At 40.4% G+C, this 22,218-nt stretch overlaps 1 protein-coding gene across 2 annotated transcripts in view; it reads left to right on the top strand.

Moving 5' to 3' along the window:
* Positions 1-14,471, top strand: part of SPAG1 (sperm associated antigen 1) — a 76,590-nt gene extending 62,119 nt beyond the window's left edge. For both annotated transcript variants that reach the window (XM_046642372.1, XM_046642373.1), the window contains 5 exons: positions 1,121-1,253; positions 3,372-3,498; positions 11,719-11,883; positions 12,944-13,315; positions 13,420-14,471. In XM_046642372.1, coding sequence (XP_046498328.1) covers positions 1,121-1,253; positions 3,372-3,498; positions 11,719-11,883; positions 12,944-13,315; positions 13,420-13,551 — 929 coding nt within the window. In that variant the 3' untranslated portion in view covers positions 13,552-14,471. The remainder of the gene's footprint in view (positions 1-1,120; positions 1,254-3,371; positions 3,499-11,718; positions 11,884-12,943; positions 13,316-13,419) is intronic.
* Positions 14,472-22,218: the final 7,747 nt, after the last annotated feature.

Below are 22,218 nucleotides of genomic sequence, written 5' to 3'. Positions count from 1 at the left end.
TTTTGGTGGCGTTAAGAATGAGGAAATATGTTGCCCTGAAGCCCTAGCTTTGTTCTCCTGTTATTCTGTTGCCTTGAATTCTGTTGATACTTATTCTCATTATTCTAATGGGTCATGTGCCCATTCCTGAGCCAATCTCCATGATGAAGAAGTGCCATGCCCTGATCAGTGGGGTCACCTTTGCCTGAACACATGGGCTGAATGAATATCGAGGTACCCTTAAGAAGGGGGAAATGGATCCCGAGCTGGGACTCAGCCATGATAACTGCAAGATGATAGGTAATGGTAATAGAATGGCAACAGAAAACCCAGCCCTTAGTGGCTTAAACAATAAAAAGGTTGTTTATTGGTTTCTATTCTGGAAAAGTCCACGGGTGGAGTAGCTGCAGGGATGGCTGGATTCAGGATCAGAGATTCTTCCTTAACTCTTCATCTTGGCTTCTCTCCTGCTCTGTTGGCCCCATTCTTAGAACTCTTCCCTTGTACCACAGGGTGACGCAGTAGCTCCTTTTGTCACCCTCATATTCCATGGGAAAGAGCAAGACTTACCTTACCAGAAGCTGCCACCAAATCTTATTGTAGCACATTGGCTCTTGTAGGCCCCTCCAGGAACAATTAGATTATTGTGGCCAGGGGAATATAATGTGCTGATTAATAACAAAGATACCCCAAATGGCAGGGCTAGAGTGGGGTTCGCTTTACCTACACCACAAGAACTGAGAGTGGAGGAGGTGTGATTCTCCAAGGAAATTTGGGGTGCTGTACAGATGTCTACTTCAGGCTTTAACAGGTGTGTTTGTTCTTCTTTCATGGAATAGTTATTAACCCAAACCACTGTAGATATTTGTATCTCCAGCAGAGAAAAGAAGGCATGCCAGAATGATAGCATGACTTGTATTTTATCTTCTAGTTTGAAAAAACATTGTCATAATTATATAATCATTTTTTACTTATAGCCAATTTATCTTTTTAATTTGTGTACAAAGGTTTGTTCCATTTAGACTTTGGCTCTGCATGGTCAAATTAATTTGCAATAGTAGGTTTATTTACAGATGTACTTAAGGTTTTGTAGAGTTACTTATATGAATACTTCCTCTTTTTTCTTTTTTGGGTCCCATAGATGAAAAAATGTTTAAAACTCTTAAAGAAGAAGGAAATCAATATGTAAAGGACAAAAACTATGAAGATGCCCTTAGCAAATACAGTGCATGTTTAAAGATTAACAACAAGGAATGTGCCATTTATACAAACAGGCAAGTTCTTTGTAACTATGTATTTCTTATGTTAATATTTTTGATTAAAAAATATAGATGAATTAATTGCCAAAGTTCTTTTCTAGGGTTCTGAGAATTTATATAGCAAATTGTCCTAGGTGAGTGTTTTTCAAAGAGCGGCCATAGGAGTTCCGAAGAGGTTGAAAACCTGAGTGTGGTGGGCCGGGGTCTGATGTGCCCAGTGCCGGGCGTGCCTTGGCTGGTGCTGCTCTCACACTTCCCGGCCGGCCGTCTGGCCCCACTGCAGCCAGCCACTCGTGAGCAGTGTCCTCCGTGGTTGGAGCGGGAATCAGTTGCCTTTCAAACAAGAGTTTTCAGTGCCTTTTTTCTCTTGAAGTGTTGAGGGACGGGACCAGCATCTTTTAGTGTGCAGTAGGGGAGGGCAGATTGTTCTAGAGTGCCGCTCACATTACCACATTTACCACATTATGGTAAAAGACAGTTATCTGGAAGGTGGTGATTTGGGGATTTTTAGGGAGTGGGTAGAGTCTGGGGTGGCAAGGAAGAGTAAGGTACAGTTCCTAAAGAGCACGGACTCACAGCGCAAGTTTTCCCAGCTGTTTCAGATGAAGTCTTTTTAACTTAACCTCTCACCACTTTGTTTTTGTACATGTTTTCTTCTTTGGGCAACCTTTTTGCCAAAAATTTTGTCACTAAATCCAGCAGGTGTTTTTCCACCCTTCTCTGGTTCAGCCTCCGTGGCATTGGGCATTAATGTCCGCTCCGATCTCCCTGGAGCCCTCCCCCGACCTTGGCTGCAGTGCCAACAGCTCACTGGCCTGGGTTTCCTCTTCTCCCTCTGCAGGCTTTTCTTTTCCTGGTATTCGCCAGATGCTAAAGGTGTAGATCCCTTTTCTACTCTGTATGCTCTCTGGGCCATTTCATCCTCTCTCCGGCTCCATTTACCACCTTTCACTTGTATGCCTTAAACTTCTGTCTCTGAACTCCACACCTGAGCACAGCCCTCCCTTCTGCACTCACGATGGGTTATCATCCCTGACTGCTGCCTCCCTCCCCTGTCCGTCAGCAGGCTCTGAGCTCCTACCTTCTGAGTTCTTCTTCAGCGTGAGCCTTTCTCTCCACCTTCACTGTCAGCCCCTGCTCTGGGCCACCACCGATTTTTCCTGGATATCTGCAGCACCCTCCACGGTGTCCCTGCACAGTCTGTTCCCTCCTGTCTCATCTCCAAGTTGTAGCTAGAGTGATCGTTCTTAAATGTGAACATGTCAGGCCCTGTTCAAAGACCCAGCAGAGGACTTCCTTTATGCTCAGGATAAAGCTGGGCCTCCTTGCCATGATTTACAAGGCCCTTCACAATCTGACCTGCCCACTCTTCCAGTCTCATCCCTGTGCTCCAGCACTTTTCTTAGTCCATCAAGAGTACCGTGTTCTCTCTCACTGTAGGACTTTGTACATGCTGTTCCCTTGGCCTCCACTCTCCCATCCTGTCTACATCTTAACTCTCAGCTTAATGCCTTCCCGTTGGATAATTCTCATTTCGTACTCTGAGCTTCAACTTAAATGTCACTTCTTCCAAGAAGTCTCCTCCTCCGACCTCTGCCCCACCAGATCTGATGAGATTCTCAGCTGTGTGCTCCTAGAGCATCCTGGACAGATTTTATTGTGTTGCTTTTTTGTGTGTTTGAGGAATATTGTCGCTGAGCTAACGTCTGTGCCAATCTTCCTCTGTTTTATGTGGGACGCTGCCACAGTGTGGCCTGACGAGCAGTGCTAGGTCTGCACCTGGGATCCGAACCTGGGAACCCCAGCCCACCGAAGTGGAGTGTGTGAACTTAACCACTTTGCCACTGGGCTGGCCCCTTGTGTTGCTTGTTTTGTCTGTCTCTTCTACTAGACTGCAGCCTCCTTGAGGGCTGGGACTGTATTTTGTTTGTGGTTGTATCCCCAGTGCCATAACTACATGTATTACAAGAAAATGCCATAATCCCATAATCGTTGTAAAATGTTAGGTTTCAACTGAACAAGTGTGGTATAAAAACACATGTTGAGCTATATTCTGATTTTTATTAGCTGTCTAGATTTTCAGATGTGTTGTCCTTACCTTTTGTAATACTGAGTTCCATTACATTACACCAGAGCTCTCTGTTACTTGAAGCTGGGCCAGTTTGAAGAGGCAAAGCAGGACTGTGATCAGGCGCTCCAAATAGACAACAGGAATGTGAAAGCGTGCTATAGACGAGCCCTTGCTCATAAAGGACTCAAGGTGAGGAAATGGTCATTTTAATATGTAAGTTTCAGCTCTGAACAAATCATGTGGTTTTCATGAACATAAATCTTGGGATCATAGGGGGCCCAGCCCGTGGCACAGCGGTTAAGTTTGCACATTCTGCTTCAGCAGCCCATGGTTCGCTGGTTTGGATCCCAGGTGTGGACCTATGCTCCACTTGTCAAGCCATGCTGTGGCAGGCATCCCACATATAAAGTAGAGGAAGACGGGCACAGATGTTAGCTCAGGGCCAGTCTTCCTCAGCAAAAAGAGGAGGATTGGCAGCAGATACCAGCTTAGGGCTAATCTTCCTCAAAAAAAAAAAAAAAAAAAATCTGAGGATCATGGAATGGGAATGAGATTATCCTGGAATTTAATCCTAGTTCCATACTAATCAGTCCTAAACTTTGGAATAGGCCTTATATTTCCCCTAACTATAATGTGGAGCTAGATAATTTCTAAGATTCCTTTCAGCTCAAAAATGATGATTGCCTGATTTTCTCAGGAGTGTTGTTATTTAAAATAGGCCCACTTTAAGGGACAGGAAGGTGTGTTGCTTAGTTATTGAAGGCCACCAGCAGTGTCACTGGATTCCTCCAGCAAAGGACTGGGGTTGTGGATGGTGTGGGGGGAAGCATCAGAATGGAAAACAGGGTTACCCAATGAAAGTTGGTAGAGACATATCAGAGATTGGGAAGCTTATGGTGATTTGGTCCTTAAACTGGCTGGTGGTCAGTGTGAGACTATAGAATGACATTCTTCTCTAAGAAAATTACGCTATTATTTTCAAAGAAAGTATCATATAAGTGCACTTTTCTTTATGCTAATTCTTCTGCGTGGAAAACTTGAGTTTCTACTTTTGTAGAAAATAACATCACAAGGAAAAATCAGAACATACTGGGAAATGGCATTTCCTGAAACGATATTTTTTAAAAATCAATTTGAGGGCCAGCGTGGTAGTGTAGTGTTTAAGTTCGCGCCGCTCAACTTCAGCGGGCCAGGGTTTGTGGATTCAGATCCAAGGCGTGGAGCTATGCACTGCTCATCAAGCCATGCTGGGGCAGCATCCCATATACGAAATAGAGGAAGATTGGCACAGATGTTAGCTCAGTGACAAACTTCCTCAAGCAAAAAAAGAGGAAGATTGGCAACAGATGTTAGCTCAGGACTAGTCTTCCTTATGCACACATAAAAAATCAATTTGATTAAGTTCTAATACAGTGAAACTCACACATTGTAAGTGTGCAGGTCATTGACTGTTTTTTCTCTTCAAAGATTTTTTTTTATTGAGATATAATTGACATATAACATTGTATTAGTTTCATGTGTACAACATAATGATTTGATATAAGTATATATTGCAAAATGGTCACCACAGTATATCTAGTTAACATCTATCACCACACATAGTTAACAAATTTTTTTCTTGTGATGAGAACTTTTAAGATCTACTCTTAGCAACTTTCAAGTAATACAGTACAGTATTGTTAACTATAATCACCATGCTGTACATTACATCATCATGACTTATTTATTTTATAACTGGAAGTTTGTACCTTTTAATCCCCTTGACCCATTTCCCCATCTTGCACCCCCCACCTCACCTCTGGCAACCACTCATCTGTTCTCTGTATCTGAGTTTAGTTTTTTATTTTTTAGATTCCACATATAAGTGAGATCATATGGTAGTTGTCTTTCTCTGTCTGACTTATTTCACTTAGCATAATACCCTCAAGGTCTATCCATGTTGTCACAAATGGCAGGATTTCCTTCTTTGTTTATGACTGAATAACATTCCATTGTATATATGTAGACCACATTTTCTTTGTCCATTCATTCATCAGTGGACACTTAGGTTGTTTCCATGTCTTGACTATTGTAAATAATGCTTCAGTAAACATGAGGGTGCATATACCTTTTTGAGTTAGTGGTTTTGTTTCCTTCAGATAAATACCCAGAAGTGAAATTGCTGGATTATATGGTAGTTCTAGTTTTAATTTTTTGAGGAATCTCCATATTGCTTTCCATACTGGCTGCACCAATTTACATTCCCACCAACAGTACACAACAGTTCCCTTTTCTCCACATTCTCACCAACGCTTATCTTTTGTCTTTTTGATGATAGCCGTTCTAACAGGTGTGGTGGTATCTCATTGTGGTTTTGATTTCCATTTCCCTGATGATTAGTGATGTTGAGCATCTTTTCATGTATCTGTTGGCCATCCGTCTGTCTTCTTTGGAAAAATGTCTGTTCAGTTCCTCTGCCCATTTTTTAATTGGGTTGTTTGTGTTTTTTGCTATTGAGTTGTATGACTTCTTTACATATTTTGGATAGTAACCCCTTATCAGATACATGAGTTGAAAATATTTTCTTCCATTCAGCAGGTTGCCTTTTCATTTTTTTGATGATTGCCTTTGCTGTGCAGAAAATTTTTAGTTTGATGTACACTTGTTTATTTTTGGTTTTGTTGCCTTTGCTTTTGGTGTCAAATGCAAAAATTCATCACTAAGACCAAGGTCAAGGAGCTTACTGCCTATGTTTTCATCTAGAAGTTATATGGTTTCAAGTCTTTTGTTCAAGTCTTTAATTGATTTTGAGTTGATTTTTGTATATGGTGTTAGATAGTGGTCCAGTTTCATTCTTTTGCATTTGGCTGTTCAGTTTTCGCAACACCATTTATTGAAAAGACTATCTTTCCCTCATTGAGAATTTTTGGCTTCTTTGTCATAAAATAGATGACCATAAATGTGTTGGTTTATTTCTTGGCTCTATTCTGTTTCATTGATCTGTGTATCTGTTTTATAACAGTACTGTACTATTTTGATTACTGTAGCTTTGTAATGTAGTTTGAAATCATGAAGTGTGATGCCTCCAGCTTTGTTCTTCTTTTTCAAGATTGCTTTGGCTATTCAGGGTGTTTTGTGGTTCCATACCAATTTTAGGATTGTTTGTTCTATTTCTGTGAAAAATACCATTGAAATTTTGATAGGGATTGCATTGAATCTGTAGATTGCTTTGGGTAGTATGGATGTTTTAATGGTGTTAATTCTTCCCATCCGTGAACATGGAACATCTTTCCATTCATTTATGTCTTCTTCAGTTTCTTTCTTCAGTGTCTTGTAACTTTCAGTGTACAGATCTTTCACCTCCTTGGTTAAATTAATCCAAGGTATTTTATTCTTTGTGTGTGTGTGTGTGTGTGTGTGTGTGTGAGGAAGATTTGGCCTGAGCTAACATCCATTGCCAAGCCTCCTTTTTTTTGCTTGAGAAAGACTAGCCCTGAGCTAACATCTGTGCCAGTCTTCCTCTACTTTGTATGTGGGTTGCCACCACAGCATGGCTGATGAGTGGAGTAGGTCTGCACCCCGGATCCAAACCTGCAAACTGTGAGCCACCAAAGTGAAGTGCATGGAACTTTAACCACTTGGCCATGGGGCCGGCCTGGTGTTTTATTCTTTTTGATGCAATTGTGAATGGGATTGTTTTCTTAATTTGGTCATTAACTATTGAATAATGTATATGCCCATGTAGTCACCACCCCAATCAAGATAAAGAACATTTTCATCTCTCCAGAAAGTTCCCTATGTCTATTGCCCTTAATCTCCCTCTTTCTACCCCAGCCCCAGGCAATCAGTCATCTAATTTCTGTCACTATAGATTAATTTTGCTTCTTTTTGACATCAACGTAAATATCATCATATAGAATGTACTCTACTCTTTGGCTTCTTTTGCTCAGCATAGCATCTGATTCATCCATATTGTGTGAATATCAGGAATTATTCCTTCTTATTGCTGAGTTGTATGAATATACCACAATTCGTTTTACATATTCACCAATTAATGACATTTAGGTGTTTCCAGTTTGGGGTTGTTATGAATAAAGCTGCTATGACATTCTTGTGCACATTTTTTATGGACTTGTTCATGAACTGGTACAGCTGGAGGCCAGGTGTGGATGGCAATGGGGATAGAGAGAGATGGCCTGGGAGGCCATGCTGTGGAGGCTAGGCTTGATCCTGAAGGTGATGGGAGCCCACAAAGGGTGGTAAAGGGTGGCATGATGGATCAGATTTGGGAACAATGTAGAAGGTGGATCAGAGAGGAAGGTCCAGCGTGGAGTAGGGAGATTGGTGAGAGGCCGCTAAGGTGAGAAGCAGATGCCTGAAAGAAGGTAGTGACAGAGGGAAGAGGGAAGGTGTATTAGTTTGCTGGGACTGCTGTAGCAGTAGCACACATGGGGGCTTAAACAACAGAAATTTATTTTCTCATGGTTCTGAAGGCTAGACGCCTGAAATTAAGGTGTTGGCAGCTTCCTTCTGAGGCCTGTGAGGAAATGTGTTCTGGGCCCGTCTCCTTGGCTTGAGGATGACTGTCTTCTCCCTGTGTCTTCACTTCATCTTCCCTCTGTACTTGTGTGTCCAAATATCCTCTTTTTATGAGGACACTAGTCATATTGGATAGGGCCCACCCACATTTTGACTTGATTACCCCTTTAAAGACTAGCTCCAAACATGGTTACTTCTGAAATACTATGTGTTAGGAGTGCATCATACGCATTTTCAGGGGGACACAATTCAGCCCATAACAGAAGGTGAGGGATTAATTGAAGGTTGTTTGAGGGTAAAGTTGACAGGACATACTGAGCAGTAAAATATGTGGGGGAAGAAACAAAGGGGCTACCTCCCAGGTTTGTGGTTTGGGTAACTGAGTGGTGAAGTGTGATAATGGAGGGTGAACAGGAGGGAGAGGTTTGAGTGGGGAGAGGGATAGTTTGCTTTTGACCTTACCGAGTTTGAGATAGTTCTTTTAATGATGCCCATCACTGGCAGGGAAATATCTAAAAATATATTTTGGAAAACCTAGGTTTTGTTGGGAGAGGGCAGTGATGTTTTTGCGTAGGATCTAAATGAGTATGATCTGTGTGCATTGAGTGATCAGGCTTTTCTAGATCCTAGATCTCCTGAGGTTGCAGTAGAGCCACACCTGTACAGATGCTGAGATATGATCCCCAGGTCCGTGGAGCCATGCTGCTGCCCACCCTCCCTCTCTCCTGTCCCAGTTTGTTGAATTGTCAGATGAAGAGGGTCATAGGTCAAGGTGCAGAAGGGGCTCGAGTGCAGGAGTTGTGTCTGCATAGAACTAGAGTGCACCACCCTCCTGGTGTGTGAATGCGTTCATCCACCCGGGAGCTCCCCAGCTGCACTGTATTCACAGTGCTGGTGCAACCTGCCCCTGCCTCTTTTTATTGGTTAGCAACACACTCATTTGTAAACCTCACGTAAAGATTTCCTAGATGGTGTGTGGCACCATGAATTAAAACAGGTTTCTTCAAACTTTACTTACACTTTTTGAGCTTAATGGTTTTGGATACAGAAGGGTAGACGTGCATGACTCGAGTTTATGTATGGCCAGACTCTTAGAGCCAGTTGACATTATACTGGCTGCCTGACTGTTTGAACTTGTTTACCTGACTGAAAGTCAGAAGGTGTACATAATGAAAGACCAGAATTTTATACTTCCTTGGAATGAATTCTAGACATTGTATTATGATGCAGAAAAATCATCCCAAATTTGAGTAATCCTATCCCACTAGATTATGAGGCTGGCAGCTTGTCTTTCTGGTTTGGCTTCTTACAGCTTGATTTATGTATCCTGTGGTTTGAATTGTGTGCCAAGTGAATTTAATTTCAGAATCTTCAAAGGCTACAGCTGCTCATGCAGTGTGTCAGAACACACGCCCGGATCCGCTCCCTCTGTCAGGAGGAAGTGCACAGGGGCTCGCGGTGAGCAGGGGCCCGCCTGGAACTCTCAGCTGAACAGTCTGCTTTCCTAGATCTTTTGTTTGTTTTCTAACTGGTTTTAATCTTGTTTTTCTGTGTGCCAGTTTTGAAAAATAACAGGACTTTCCTTAATGTGCAGCTGTTCTTTACAAGGAAAGATAACTGAACATTTTGCTTTTACTTACAATTTGTTCCTTTTATTGAGTCCGACTTAGGTGCTAGGCTTTTGGAGCAAAGAGGTGAATAAGACATGTGCCTGCCGTAAGGAATTTACAGCCACCCAGGGATGCCACAAGGCCAAAAATATCAAAGAATAATATCTTATAAAATAATTGTTATTATAGTTTAAGCACATCTGTTAATAGTAAACATTATCACAAACACATGTAATTATATTTGTCTTTTTTTTTTTGAGGCCTGATAAGGTCATCAGCAACTTTTAATGTCTTCCTTTTTTCCAAAGCCCCCTTTGCTCTTTGTATAAGCTCTGCTCTTCCCTCCACACTGCATGGCTGGTTTCTCTTCATCTTGTGTTGTTTGACATCTGTATCAAAAGGAGACTCCTTTCCCCTCCTTAGTATCCATCTCAACCCTTGGTCTTCTTAATTGCATTAATGACAGTCCACACTCTCTCATTCATTTGTTTACTTGTTTTCTTACAGTTTCCCTTCACAAAGGTGGGGGCCATCGCTGTCCTTCTCGCATGGTGTGTTCAGGTCTCAGTACAGCGATGTGTCCAGTGGCATCAGTCAAGTGAGTGGACCTTGCCTGACCACTCTCTGATCCAGCAGGCTGGCCCCTCCTCTTGCACTGCCTTCCTGCTTGATGCTGTCCCTGCCCTTCCTGCTGTCCCGCCTTCTCTTCCCACTTACCTGCCTCTGTTTTAACATTCATTGAAGTGTATTTCCTGTTTTCTTAGGTCTCCTCCAACCACACAGATTGCTCTTTAGGCACAGACTTTTCTTGAATGGATGAAAAAATCATATCAACTCCTGTGTTGAACTTCCATTTCCAAGGCTGTAGCTCACAAATTCCTATTTTCAGGCCTCTTACTTGAGCTCCACGACTCTTATCACCATTCGCCTTCTGGTCATTGCTGCCTTGATCATCCCAAAGATTCTCTCTCTATGCCTCAGTTTCCTTATCTTTAATGGGACAATAAAAGGTAGTATTTAGTGTGCTATTTGAGAGTAAAGTAATAATACTTGCAAAATACTGAGAAGGGTAAGAGTTAGCTGTTCCTACTACCCCACCTTGCCCTGCTGCCTCACTTCCTTTCAGTGTGGTTCCCTGCCTGGGACACTTGGAATAGGAGACACTGTCATTTGTTTTTCTGTAGCAGGTTCCAGCTGTGCTGTTGTGACACAGTGGTATGTGGAGATTTGTTACTAATAATACATAATGTTCTATAGTTTGTAAATAATTTACCTTTTTTTATAAATTAGAGCAGATTTAAGGTTTAAACACATCATTCTTACTCTTGTGTGTTGCTGGGTGGAGAGGGAAGGGATGTGGCATTATAGCTAGTCCCCCAGGAATGTCACATAACCACTAGCTTAGCTTACCTGTGCCTCAGCCTCCAGTGCATGCTGTCATTGAATGTCACGAATACCTAGAGAGGTTACACATCTTGGGAATTTTTCGCCTCCTCACAGAATTAATTTTGGTTTAATCAAAACCTGGATCTAGTCTTTAGTTCTAGAATATGACCCGTCACAACAGACTGTGATTTTGTGGCATCTGTTTCTGCTACCAGTTCTGTGCTGTGTTTTGTTAAGCTTAGATTCCTTTTCTTCCCCCTCAACCTCCCCGGTGTACTGACTGACTCTATGGAAGAATGAACGTTGACTCTAGGGTATTACAGTATACAACTTTGAAGGGTTTTATGGAACAAGATATTATGGTAACAACTAACATTTGTATACCCTTTTATAGGTTTAAACCACTCATATATGATTTTATTAATTCATTTATTACTTGGTACAGCCTTGTAAAAACTAGAGTAGAGAAGCTCTTATCATTTTTTTAAAGATGAGAAAACTGACGCTCAGGTTAAATGGGATCTTGTTCAAGTTTCACTGCTAGTAGGTGCAAATATGAGAATGTTCATTCTTTCTTTCATTCATTTAGCAGACAACAGATGCCTACCATGTGTTAGGGACTGTGAAGATTGTGGTGAAACAGAATCGAACTTGAGTCTTCTAACTCCAGATTCTGTCCCCTTTCTTCTATAGGGGATGTTCGCTGTGTTATGAGTTCTAATATTTTAGCCTAAGAGTTACCGCAGGGGCCTCACTCGATCATCGTGGTGCTAATGGGAACCCACTGTACACACACTGCACCACTCAGCTGAGCGTTCTCACTCCCACTTGGGCTGATCTGCGCCCCTTCTCCTTTTATTTATGGAAATTACTTTCTCTGCCTTTCTACTTTCAGAATTATCAGAAGAGTTTAAACGATCTCAATAAAGTTATCCTGTTAGACTCAAGTATTGTTGAGGCAAAGGCAGAGCTGGAAGAGGTGACCAGATTCCTGACTATTAAGGATAATACAGTGTCATTCAGCAAAGAAAAGGAGAGAAGGAAAATTGAGATTCAAGAGGTATTTGTAATTGGTTATCTTTGAAATTACTCTTGAGGATCTTATATTGGATTCTAAGGTCATATTCCTCTGAGTTCTTTAAACATTTTTTCATTTTGTGTTATTTTTCTGATAATCAATGAAAAATTTTAACCAATTTTAAAGACGAAAGTTTTCCTTTGCTGTGGTAATCAGCCATTCTATTTCCCAACTTGGGTCCGTGGGCAATATTGGGAGTCTGCATTACTGAGGTTCTTTTTTTCTTTGCCCCCCACCTCCCCTTCTGGCCTGTGGTTTGTATTGCTCCCATTCCAGATTGCTCTGGGAGCCTATGGCCATTGAGCTTTTCTTCAGGGTAGGCCTGGAGAATCCTGACAGGACTGACCCAGTTTCAGTGGCCTTGCAAACCAGAACCCATAGAGATTTTCCAGATTGGTTCAGACCTTTTTAGCACTCTGAAATGAGACTGGCCTCATCAGAGATCTTGGAATCCAAGAATCAAACCTGCCTTTGTGATTTCAGATAACTCAGTGTCTTGTGCTGGCTTTTTGCTTTGCCTTTGGTAAAGAATGTCAGCTCGTGAACTCCTGTGAATGCTTATATCATCCCATTTATCGTCTTACATTTCCACTAAAAGTAAGAGGCTAATATGTGAGAGAAGCTAGGAAGTTTTTTCCCCCTAAGAAGGGAAGAAAAAACTATTTTTAGGGAACTGAAAAATGGAAGTTCACTTCTCTGTTAAATGTAAAGAAATAAGTAAATGTAAAATTTATCATGAAAAAGAAATAAAGTTGTTCTAGGTCGTCTTTTATACAGCAGCTTTATTCATGGAAAATTATTTAAAAATTTTGTCACATTTTCAATGTCAAAACATTTTTTAAAACTATGGATACTTATCTTAAAACTTCTCTTCCTGAAAAAAGTAGATTTTATGACTTATTACAAATTACACATTTTTCACTTAGAACTTGACTAAAATACAACCTACTTGTGTTTTTCAGTTGGTTCCCATTTTAATAAATGTAACTTGGGATGTGTGTGGTGGCTGTTGTGTCACAGTATAATTTTTTTCCTCATGAAGGTGAATGAAGGCCATGAAGAAGAGCCTGAGAGGACCTCAGAGGAGGTCTCCACTGACTGCCTTGCTTCTGAGAAGGGGGACACAAGCAATGGGCCACCAGAATACTATGAAAAACTGTCAATCATCAAGCCTAACAATGCCTATGAATTTGGTCAGGTTATAAACGCCATCAGTAGTAGGAAAGATAAAGAAGCTTGTGCACACCTTTTAGCCATCACTGAACCAAAAGATTTGCCAGTGTTGTTGAGTAACAAACTTGAAGGGGATACATTCCTCCTCCTCATTCAGGCTCTGAAAAATAATCTTATTGATAAAAATCCCTCACTGGTGTATCAGCATCTTTTATATCTGAGTAAAGCAGAAAGGTTTAAGGTAAGTGGCAAAATATCGTATTAACATTGATATTTTTTTTTAGGGTTTCTATAAATTTAAAATGAAAATTTTTTATGCTAATATAGTTTTTCTCTTTCTTTCAGATGATGTTGACACTAATTAGCAAAGGCCAAAAGGAGCAAATTGAACAGCTCTTTGATAACCTCTCAGACAGGCCAAATAAACATTTTACTTTAGAAGACGTACAAGCCCTAAAAAGGCAGTATGAGCTTTAAATCAAGATTATTGTTAGATTTCTTCCATGCATGTATCTGTCCCAGTAATGTTAATGAAATGGTATTGTAATAGAGTAGCATGGATAAAACCTGGCTTAGAAAAGATCCCTTGGTCTGGACTATAAAATATTTTACTTATTTTTATACATAGAACATGTATATTCTACAATCTCCTTTTTATTAGTTGTAAATATTTTCTTATGTACCAGCACTAACATCTTTATATTTAATAATAAGTATATTTGGAACTTGTTAAAATGCATTTTAATTTATATTATACATTTTCTTTTAATAACTCGTTAAAAACTTGAGTTAAATTACATTTTTTTGGATTATGGAGTCCTCTTAAGTTTGATAGAAATGTGTTTCTTTAAAATTCATTTTTAAAAGTGGAGATCAGTAAGAGTGATTATTATATCACCTTTATTTCCTGCCAAGATATATATAAATCCCATTTTATACTACTTGCGGATTATATTCCACTAAGATGAAATGCAATATAAGTCTGTCATATGAAATGATTATTAAATTGTGATTATTACTTTAGAACTATAAGAGGAACGTATTTTTTCTAATATGGAAGCATTGCCTAATAACAAAAATTGCCAAAAACTTCTACCAGTTTTTACTAGATTTTAAAAAACTACTTTCTCTTATATATTGCTTATATAAGCAATAACAAAACAACCATTATATAATAGCAAACCAAGCCTGCGTTTCTACTTGAATTGTCACCTCCACATTTTTCTCAAACATTTAAATGTCTTCTTCCCCTGCCCCAATCTTTTTTTCCCTTTAAGCATGACCATATTTATTCCCTTAATGTAAAAGGGAAAGTGAAGACCTCTTATCGCATTGAGCGCTCCTTTGTTAACTGGGTCAAAGTAAAGGTATTTCTTACAATACAACATTTAGGTCTCTATCAGTGTACTGTCATTTATTTCTGTAGTCTTTAGTCAGTTCTTTTTCTGGACCATTTTCTTGTTCTTTAGAAGTGAGGATGAAAGATGAATATTATGGAATCTTTTTGAATTATAAACTATTCTAAAAATCTTTGTGGGTAAATGGTACCTTTCAAACTGTGCCATTTTTCTTTTAAACTGTTCTTTCCTTTATTCACAAATGAAAAATCTACTGTAATGGGTATTTAGTCTTCAAGCAAAGTTTTCTTCTTTTTAATGTTATTAAATTTTTGTAAAGGTAAATGATAGAGTGTTAGTAACTTCACAGTAGAGACATAAAAAGGAAACGTTCTCTTTTGTTAACGGTTACATACCCAGCACCTAGCTGGACGGCGCTGAGCTGTCCGGCATCAGCAACCTCTCCCTCAGAGGAGGTGGAAAGCGGTGAGTGAGTGCCAGGCCATCTCAGTCCTCTGGGCTGTGGCTGAAGAAACCCATTTCTCCAGCAGCACCCAGAGTGCTGAAGTGGGACCTCCATGACTGAGGGGAGGGCAGAGAAAGTGAAGGAAGCAGATGAGAATATCAAAGGGCATTAAAGGAAAGTGGTTCCTGCTGACAGCTTCAGGACTTGCACAGGAAGTCCTGGGAGTACCCCACTCAAGGATCTCCCCACCGGGTCAAGGGCACCCCTAACGCCCCCAGTGCTACACGCACACCTCCTCCCATTCTTGTGCCCGGATCCTTGTGCGTGACCCTGAGTGCGGTGGCAGCGAGAAAACGTCGGAGTGTTCTGAGAAAAACAGACTCGTGTCTGTGGGCAAAGGAGAAACCATGAACTGGAGCTTTAGCACCACCTTCTGGAAAACAAAAGAAGTGTTTCCAGCAGCGAGCCTGGTGAGTTTTAAGAAGAAAGGACGTAAGAGGTTAAGAATTCTGCCACAAGATTTCTAGTGATTACACAGAGCAAGAGGAATGCCCAGTCCTGCCCTTGAGAGCATTAGGGAAGGTTTCAAGGAAGTAATTTTGTAGCTTGAGAGAAAAGGACATAGCAGACAGAGGAAACAGGAGATGCAAAGGCATGAAGATGCATGTTGAAGCTGCATGTTGAATCCAAGTGTGAAATAACTGGGCATGTTCAGGGAACTGCATGTAATCTTAACGTGAGTGGAGTACAAAATTTGTGTGATAAACCTGAAGAAATGATAGTTGGATAGAATGGAAAGCTGTATGCTGCATATAAAATGGTAGAAATATCAGAGTTTTAATTATACAGTTTCCTTTGTGAGTCAGGCATTACTAGTCTTAACCAATACCTGGTTTTCTTGCCCTTCTGGGCACACATAAGGCTGTATTTTCAGCCTCTTTGTGATTGGTTAGGGCCACGTGACCAGTTCCACCAACAGGGTAGAGGTAGAAGTGATGTGTTACTTTTGGGCCAAAGTATTCAAGAGCTGGCGCAGAGGCCTCCACGGTCTTTCCCTTGCTAGAGTGACTGAGAAGGTCTCAGGTTCCAGTTAGCGGGTTACAGGATGATGACACCTCCATCAGCCTGGTTCTGTGAGTCGGTCTGAAGCACAGTCCTGCCGATCTTCATTGGACGAATAGCGTGAACAAGAGACACTTTTTTCTGTAAAGTCACTGAGATTTTGGATTGTTTGTAATTATATCCAGACTTAACCTCTCACAATCTGTCTCTGTATCTCTTCTGCCTTAAGCCCTTAAATCTTTCTTGAGCTCCCGACCTGTAAAAACAACTTCAAACCGTTCATCTCCACATGGATGTCTCACAGACACTTCAAATGTAATACGCCCCAAACTGAACTCAGTTCCCTCAAACCCAAACTTCACTTACTTCGTATCTTGTGGGAAGTTAGCAGCATTCATACACTGGCCTAAGACAGAAACTTCAGATTCATCCTAGACTTTTCTTGGTCTCTCGAACTCTGCATCCATTATTTCACCCAGGTGCACTGTTTCATTAACCAAATACAGCACAGCCAACATTGACTGGTTTTGCACAGGACGTTTCCCTGTTCCAAATGCTCTCCCCTCTTCCCTCCAAAAAACAACAAGGCTAATTCTGAGTCATCCTTTAAGTCCAGTTCAAATGTCACCTCCCAGAGGATTTTCCTTACCTGCCTTGGCTGAGTTAAATGATCTTTCTTTTCTCATATTGCCATCTGCGTAGCTCTACCATAGCTCTAAGCATCGTTTTGGTGTTTTGAGTTGACTTGTCTAAGACAGAAAACATCTAGTTCTATTCCCCATATTGCTCAGCAAAATGCCTGGCACAAAAGAGATTCAATAAATCTTCATTTGATGAATGAGAAGCATTACTAACTTTATATTTTGCGGTACATATATTACTTAAAGTATTTCAGTAGAATGTTAGCATTTGTTTTCTCTAATGGGTTGCTGTAAATCATGCATCTGGAAGTAGAAAAATCTCAGAGTAATTTTATATAGAGTGAGGGTGATTTATCATGAAAGCTTAAACTCATGCCTTAGGGACCTTATAAGCATATTTCTAGACATAAGAGTGAAAGACAAAATATTAAAACAGAAAAGAAGGGAAAAAACCCAAAGGCTCTAAATTAAAACCGTATGTGACAATACTTACTAGGTGCGTAACACTCAAGCAATCACAATCACTGGGCTTAAGTTTGCGGATTTTAAATGAGTAGTAAATATCATCGAGGCTGACATTATGTTTGTTGTGAAATAATATGAAAATACCTTTTAAGCTATACACTGGTTCATGGACAATATGAAAGCTCCCTGTGTGTAGAACCTGAATCTAGGGTTCCACATCTCCTAACCACGGACCATCGATTAATGTCCAGTCTCTGCAGTTGTTACCACATGACCCTATGTCCACTACCCCTGGTTACCTTCAGCCTCTTAAACTTAACTGAAATAACTGAGGCCATCCCATATGCCCGCTCCAATCAGCTTCCCTTCCGTTTGACTTAGCACCAAATTTTCCCCACTCTTTTCTCAGAAAGTAGTCTTCCCTCTCCTTTCTAATGCCGATACATGATCCAATCCCCTTTTCAAGGACTTTAGATTAACACCTTTTTTGCATCTGTAATATGTCCTTTTCTGTGGCTGCCTTCCTCTCAGCCTTCAAACCAACTCAACTCTTCCCCACCTAAAGAAAAGTCCCTCTAAGCTTCCATCCTTTCCTACACCATCACACAGTTGTGTGCTGCGTAATAATGTTTCAGTTAACGACAGACGGTATATACAGTGGTGGTCCCATAAGATCAGAACCATATAGCCTAGGTGTGTAGCAGGCTATACCATCTAGGTTTGTGTAAGTGCACTCTATGACATTTACACAATGACAAAATTGCCTAACAACGCATTTCTCAGAACACAGCCCTGTCAAGTAACATATAACTGTATTTTTAAAAATAGATAACTTCCTCCATCTTTCTGACCTCCCAAATTTCCTTTCTTAAAAGAAATTTGGAGGCTGGCCCTGTGGCCGAGTGGTTTAAGTTCGCACGCTCCACTTCAGCGGCCAGGGTTTTTGCCTATTCGGATCTTGGGTGCGGACATGGCACCGCTCGTCAGGCACCGCTGAGGAGGCATCTCACATGCCACAACTAGAAGACCCACAACGAAAATATGCAACTATGTACTGGGGGGATGAAAAGCAGGGGAAAAAAAAAGATTGGCAACAGTTAGCTCAGGTGCCAATCTTTAAAAAAAAAAATTTGACTTCTACCTCCCATCACTATTGAAACTGCTCTTAACAACCTTGATCAAACACAGAAGCCTTTTCTTAGTCATAGAATTGAGTTACATTGTAGTCTGAAGAGGTTTTTTAGAGATCGTTTCATCTAAATCTAATCCCTTTATTTATATCAAAACCCAAATAACACAAGAGAATATTGTGTAATGTGAAATGCTGAGAAACTGTGACTGTCTTGGTTTTGCCCTTTTGCTGACATTTGTGGGCAAAGGAGGTGAAATTGGAAGGTGAAGAAGCAAAGCCTTAGGGCAGCTACAGCACTGAATCTAAACTGGCTATTCTATTGGTGAATTGCTCAGAATGAGCAATAATTTATCTAGGCAAATTCAGAGTACCTCCATCATCAACGAGGTCTCAAAATGCAAAGGCTCTACAAGCTGACGCCAGAAAGTGGTGTCAAATATTGAGAATTTGATGTTTGTCAGGAAAGCTTCAAAGACATGCAACTGTAAGTTTAACCTTTTCATTTCCACTTCTTATGCATCTTGGTGAAAACTCACTTCATGTGATCAACTTGTGGTGCCTCACTGTTAGAAACGGTGTACTCTTCACTAGAGGCCTTCGCAGGGGGAAGGCCAAAAGGGTTGATGCTATGTTGTGTGCAAAGAGATTAATTGTGAGATGTAGCAGAACATTATGTTAAAGTGATTTCAAAGATATTTTCTTGGGGCCAGCCCGGTGGCGCAGCAGTTAAGTTCACACGTTCTGCTTCAGTGGCCCAGGGTTCGCCCGTTCAGACCCCAGGTGCGGATCTACACACTGCTTGTCAAGGCATGCTGTGGCAGGTGTCCCACATATAAAGTAGAGGAAGACGGGCACAGATGTTAGCTCAGGGCCAGCCTTCCTCAGCAAAAAGAGGAGGATTGGCAGCAGGTGTTAGCTCAGGGTTAATCTTCCTCAAAAAACAAAACAAAATGAAGATATTTTCTTACACTTGTTTTCTAATATATTATGGGTTTTGCTATCCAGGAACAGGATGGAGCAAAGTCTGTCCATTTGGACTTTGTTTTACTCCCCTACTAGCCAGTTGGCACCACTCAGACCAAAAAGACCCCTCAAGACTGATGTAGAAGTCATAGAATCCTGCATCTCTCAATTCTCTACTCGAGGGATGTCTGTTAGCAGAAATCTCTGTCTCCAGAATATAATGAATTTTGTCAAGGTTACAGGTTTTGATGCCTTTTGCCAAAAATCAAATAAAAGAGATGGTTGAAGGCTGATGGTAGAAAGGTAAATGAAAAACAAGCAGGAGACAGAGTATAAGAGACTCTTACAGCTGCCTCCTCTCTTTTTATCAGGAAACTGCTTTAGAGCATAAATTTTGGCATCAGATAAACCTGGAATTAAATCCCAACTCTGATACTCAGGGGCTGTATACCCTTGAAGACTTTAGGTTCCTCATCTGCAAAATGAGGAGAGAGATCTTCTTACCATTCAGGATTGTAGCATTACATAGATCATGTAAAATGTCCGATGGTAGTTAATAAGTACCTTATCTTTCCTTCTATGTGTAAATTGCTTTCTTCCCATAAGTATACTAATCTCATTTATGTTGTTAGGATAAGAAAGCTCTTTTCAAATACTATGGACACCTTCACAGATAAGAGATACCCATTTAAGACCCCTCCAATAGAAATAGTATAGCCAGAGACATGGCTGGCCTTGGACATCTGGTGCCATCTCCTAGAAATTAGTCATGTTACAACAGCCAAGAGATTACGCCACAGGTTGAGCTGCACAGAGAATCTATTTGTAATAGCACGTATCCTTCTTTTCCAACCTGTCACTGTTCTGAGGGTGAGCCAGCACAAACAGTCGTACATTCAGAGTCTGGCATAGGCTGGTGGGTGCTTAGTAAATGTTGCATAAAAAATCTAGAGGACATTTCCCAAAAAGGTGCTCTGGTTTTGAACATTCAGATTAGAGAAGTTCCTACTGTTGAGAAGTTTATAATGACACTCTATTTCTTAAACAGTAGTTCTTGGAATATTTGCATCAGAATCACTTGAGAATCTTAGAGTCCAAGGGGTTGGGAATCTGACTTTGAAAATATCTCTGTGATTCTTAGGCAAGTTGGAACATACCACCCACTGTCCTGGAAGCCGAGTGTACAATAACTAATATCTGAGTTTCATAAACATTGTAAACTTAACTAAGTATTTATGATCCTCTGAATAAAGTATTGTAGGGGACAAATAAAAAAGATAGCTCCTGCTTTTAATGAGCTTATGACTAATTTGGAAGAAACAGAAAATAAAACTAAGTCCAAGAGACTCTAATGGGGAAAAAAAAGCATCAGTGAAATGTTCAAGTGTCAAAGTAATTAAAACAGCCAAGCTCAGTTAATCAAGAACGTTTTCAGGAAGAGGTAAAATCTAAGGTTTTCAAATAGAGTTGAGTAGATGAGAAGGAAGAGCTCAGTATGATTGAACTACTTTACTGTAGAATGTCCAGTATCTCAATGCATTACAAATTTAGCTTAAAACTCTGCCACTGCAGCATGCTTCACTGTGTAGCAAGCAGAAACCAGACAGGATACTTACAAACCAAACTGACTTGGTTTTCTATTTCTCCTTAGCGTTATCATAGTGACCTAAGTCAAATCCAAAAATAGCTGAAAATTTAATCTTACGAGCTGCCATTTGACCTTTTTTATGTCAGTTTTCCACTCAAATAGGACCAAGTATTTGCTATAATTAAGCAGTGGGTTGGGAGGACTAGTTCAACAAACAAAATTTCAATCTTAATTCATATTTGTGCTAAAACAAGGGCAAAGATTTCACTAGGATCGTTTTAATAAAAAAGACAGACAATGGGGCTGGCCCAGTGGCATAGTGGTTAAGTTCGCATGCTCTGCTTGGGTGGCCCAGGTTTTGTGGGTTTGGATCCCAGGCTCAGACCTACATACCACTCATCAAGCCATGCTGTGGCGGTGACCCACATACAAAATAGAGGAAGACTGGCACAAATGTTAGCTCAGGGACAATCTTCCTCATCAAAACAAAAAACCCAGACAATAACAAATGTTGGCAAGGATGTGGAGAAATTAGAAACCACATATATTGTTGGTGGAGTAAACGGTACAGCTGCTGCTTTAGAAAACAGTTTGGCAGTTCTTCAAAAAAGTTAAACAGTGTTACCATATGACCCAACAATTCTATTCCTAGTATCACACCCAAGAAAACTTAAAACACATGTTCACATAAACACTTAAATACAAATGTTCATAGCAGCATCATTTATAAGGTGGAAACAACCGAAATGTCCATCAACTAACTGATGAATGAATAAACAAAAATGTGGTATATCCATATATAATAAAATATTACTCAGCCGTAAAACGGAATGAAGTACTGATATATGCTACTCCATAGAGGAACCTAGGAAATGTTGTAAAGTGAAAGAAGCCAGACACAAAAGGCCATTCATATAAAATGTCTCGAATGGACAAATCTATGCAGATAGAAAATAGATTAGTGATTTCCAGGGGCTGATAGGAGGGGGGGATGGGAACTGCTAATAGGTACAAGGTTTCTTTTTGGAGTGATAACAATGTTCTGGAATTAGAATGTGATGATGGTTGCAAAACCTTGTGAATATATTAAAAACTACTGAATTACACACTTTAAAAAGGGTGAATTTTGTGATATGTGAACCATATCTCAATTTTAAAAATTGAGGAAAAATAAAGCAACTCACCAATGCAGACAATAACTTACTTAGAGGCAGAGTCCTCCAATCAGTCCAAAAAGGCTACCCCTCTAAGCTTGTCAAGAATTTACCAGAAGGAATAAAGCTGAGGATGAGTGAAAGATTAAATACTTCCAATCTATGACTGGAAACAAGGTAAAGTTGTCTACTTTTACCATTCCTATTCAACACTGTAGTTATTGAAGGTTGAAGCCAGTACAATAAGGCCCCCCCCCACACACAAAGAAGTTACTAAAGGCATCGAGATTGCAAAGGGAGAAGTAAAACTGACTTTATTTGCAGATATGATTGTCT

The sequence above is a fragment of the Equus quagga genome, chromosome 16 (genome assembly GCF_021613505.1).
Source record: "Equus quagga isolate Etosha38 chromosome 16, UCLA_HA_Equagga_1.0, whole genome shotgun sequence".
Lineage (NCBI taxonomy): Eukaryota > Metazoa > Chordata > Mammalia > Perissodactyla > Equidae > Equus > Equus quagga.
This window is presented reverse-complemented; position numbering and strand designations above follow the sequence as displayed.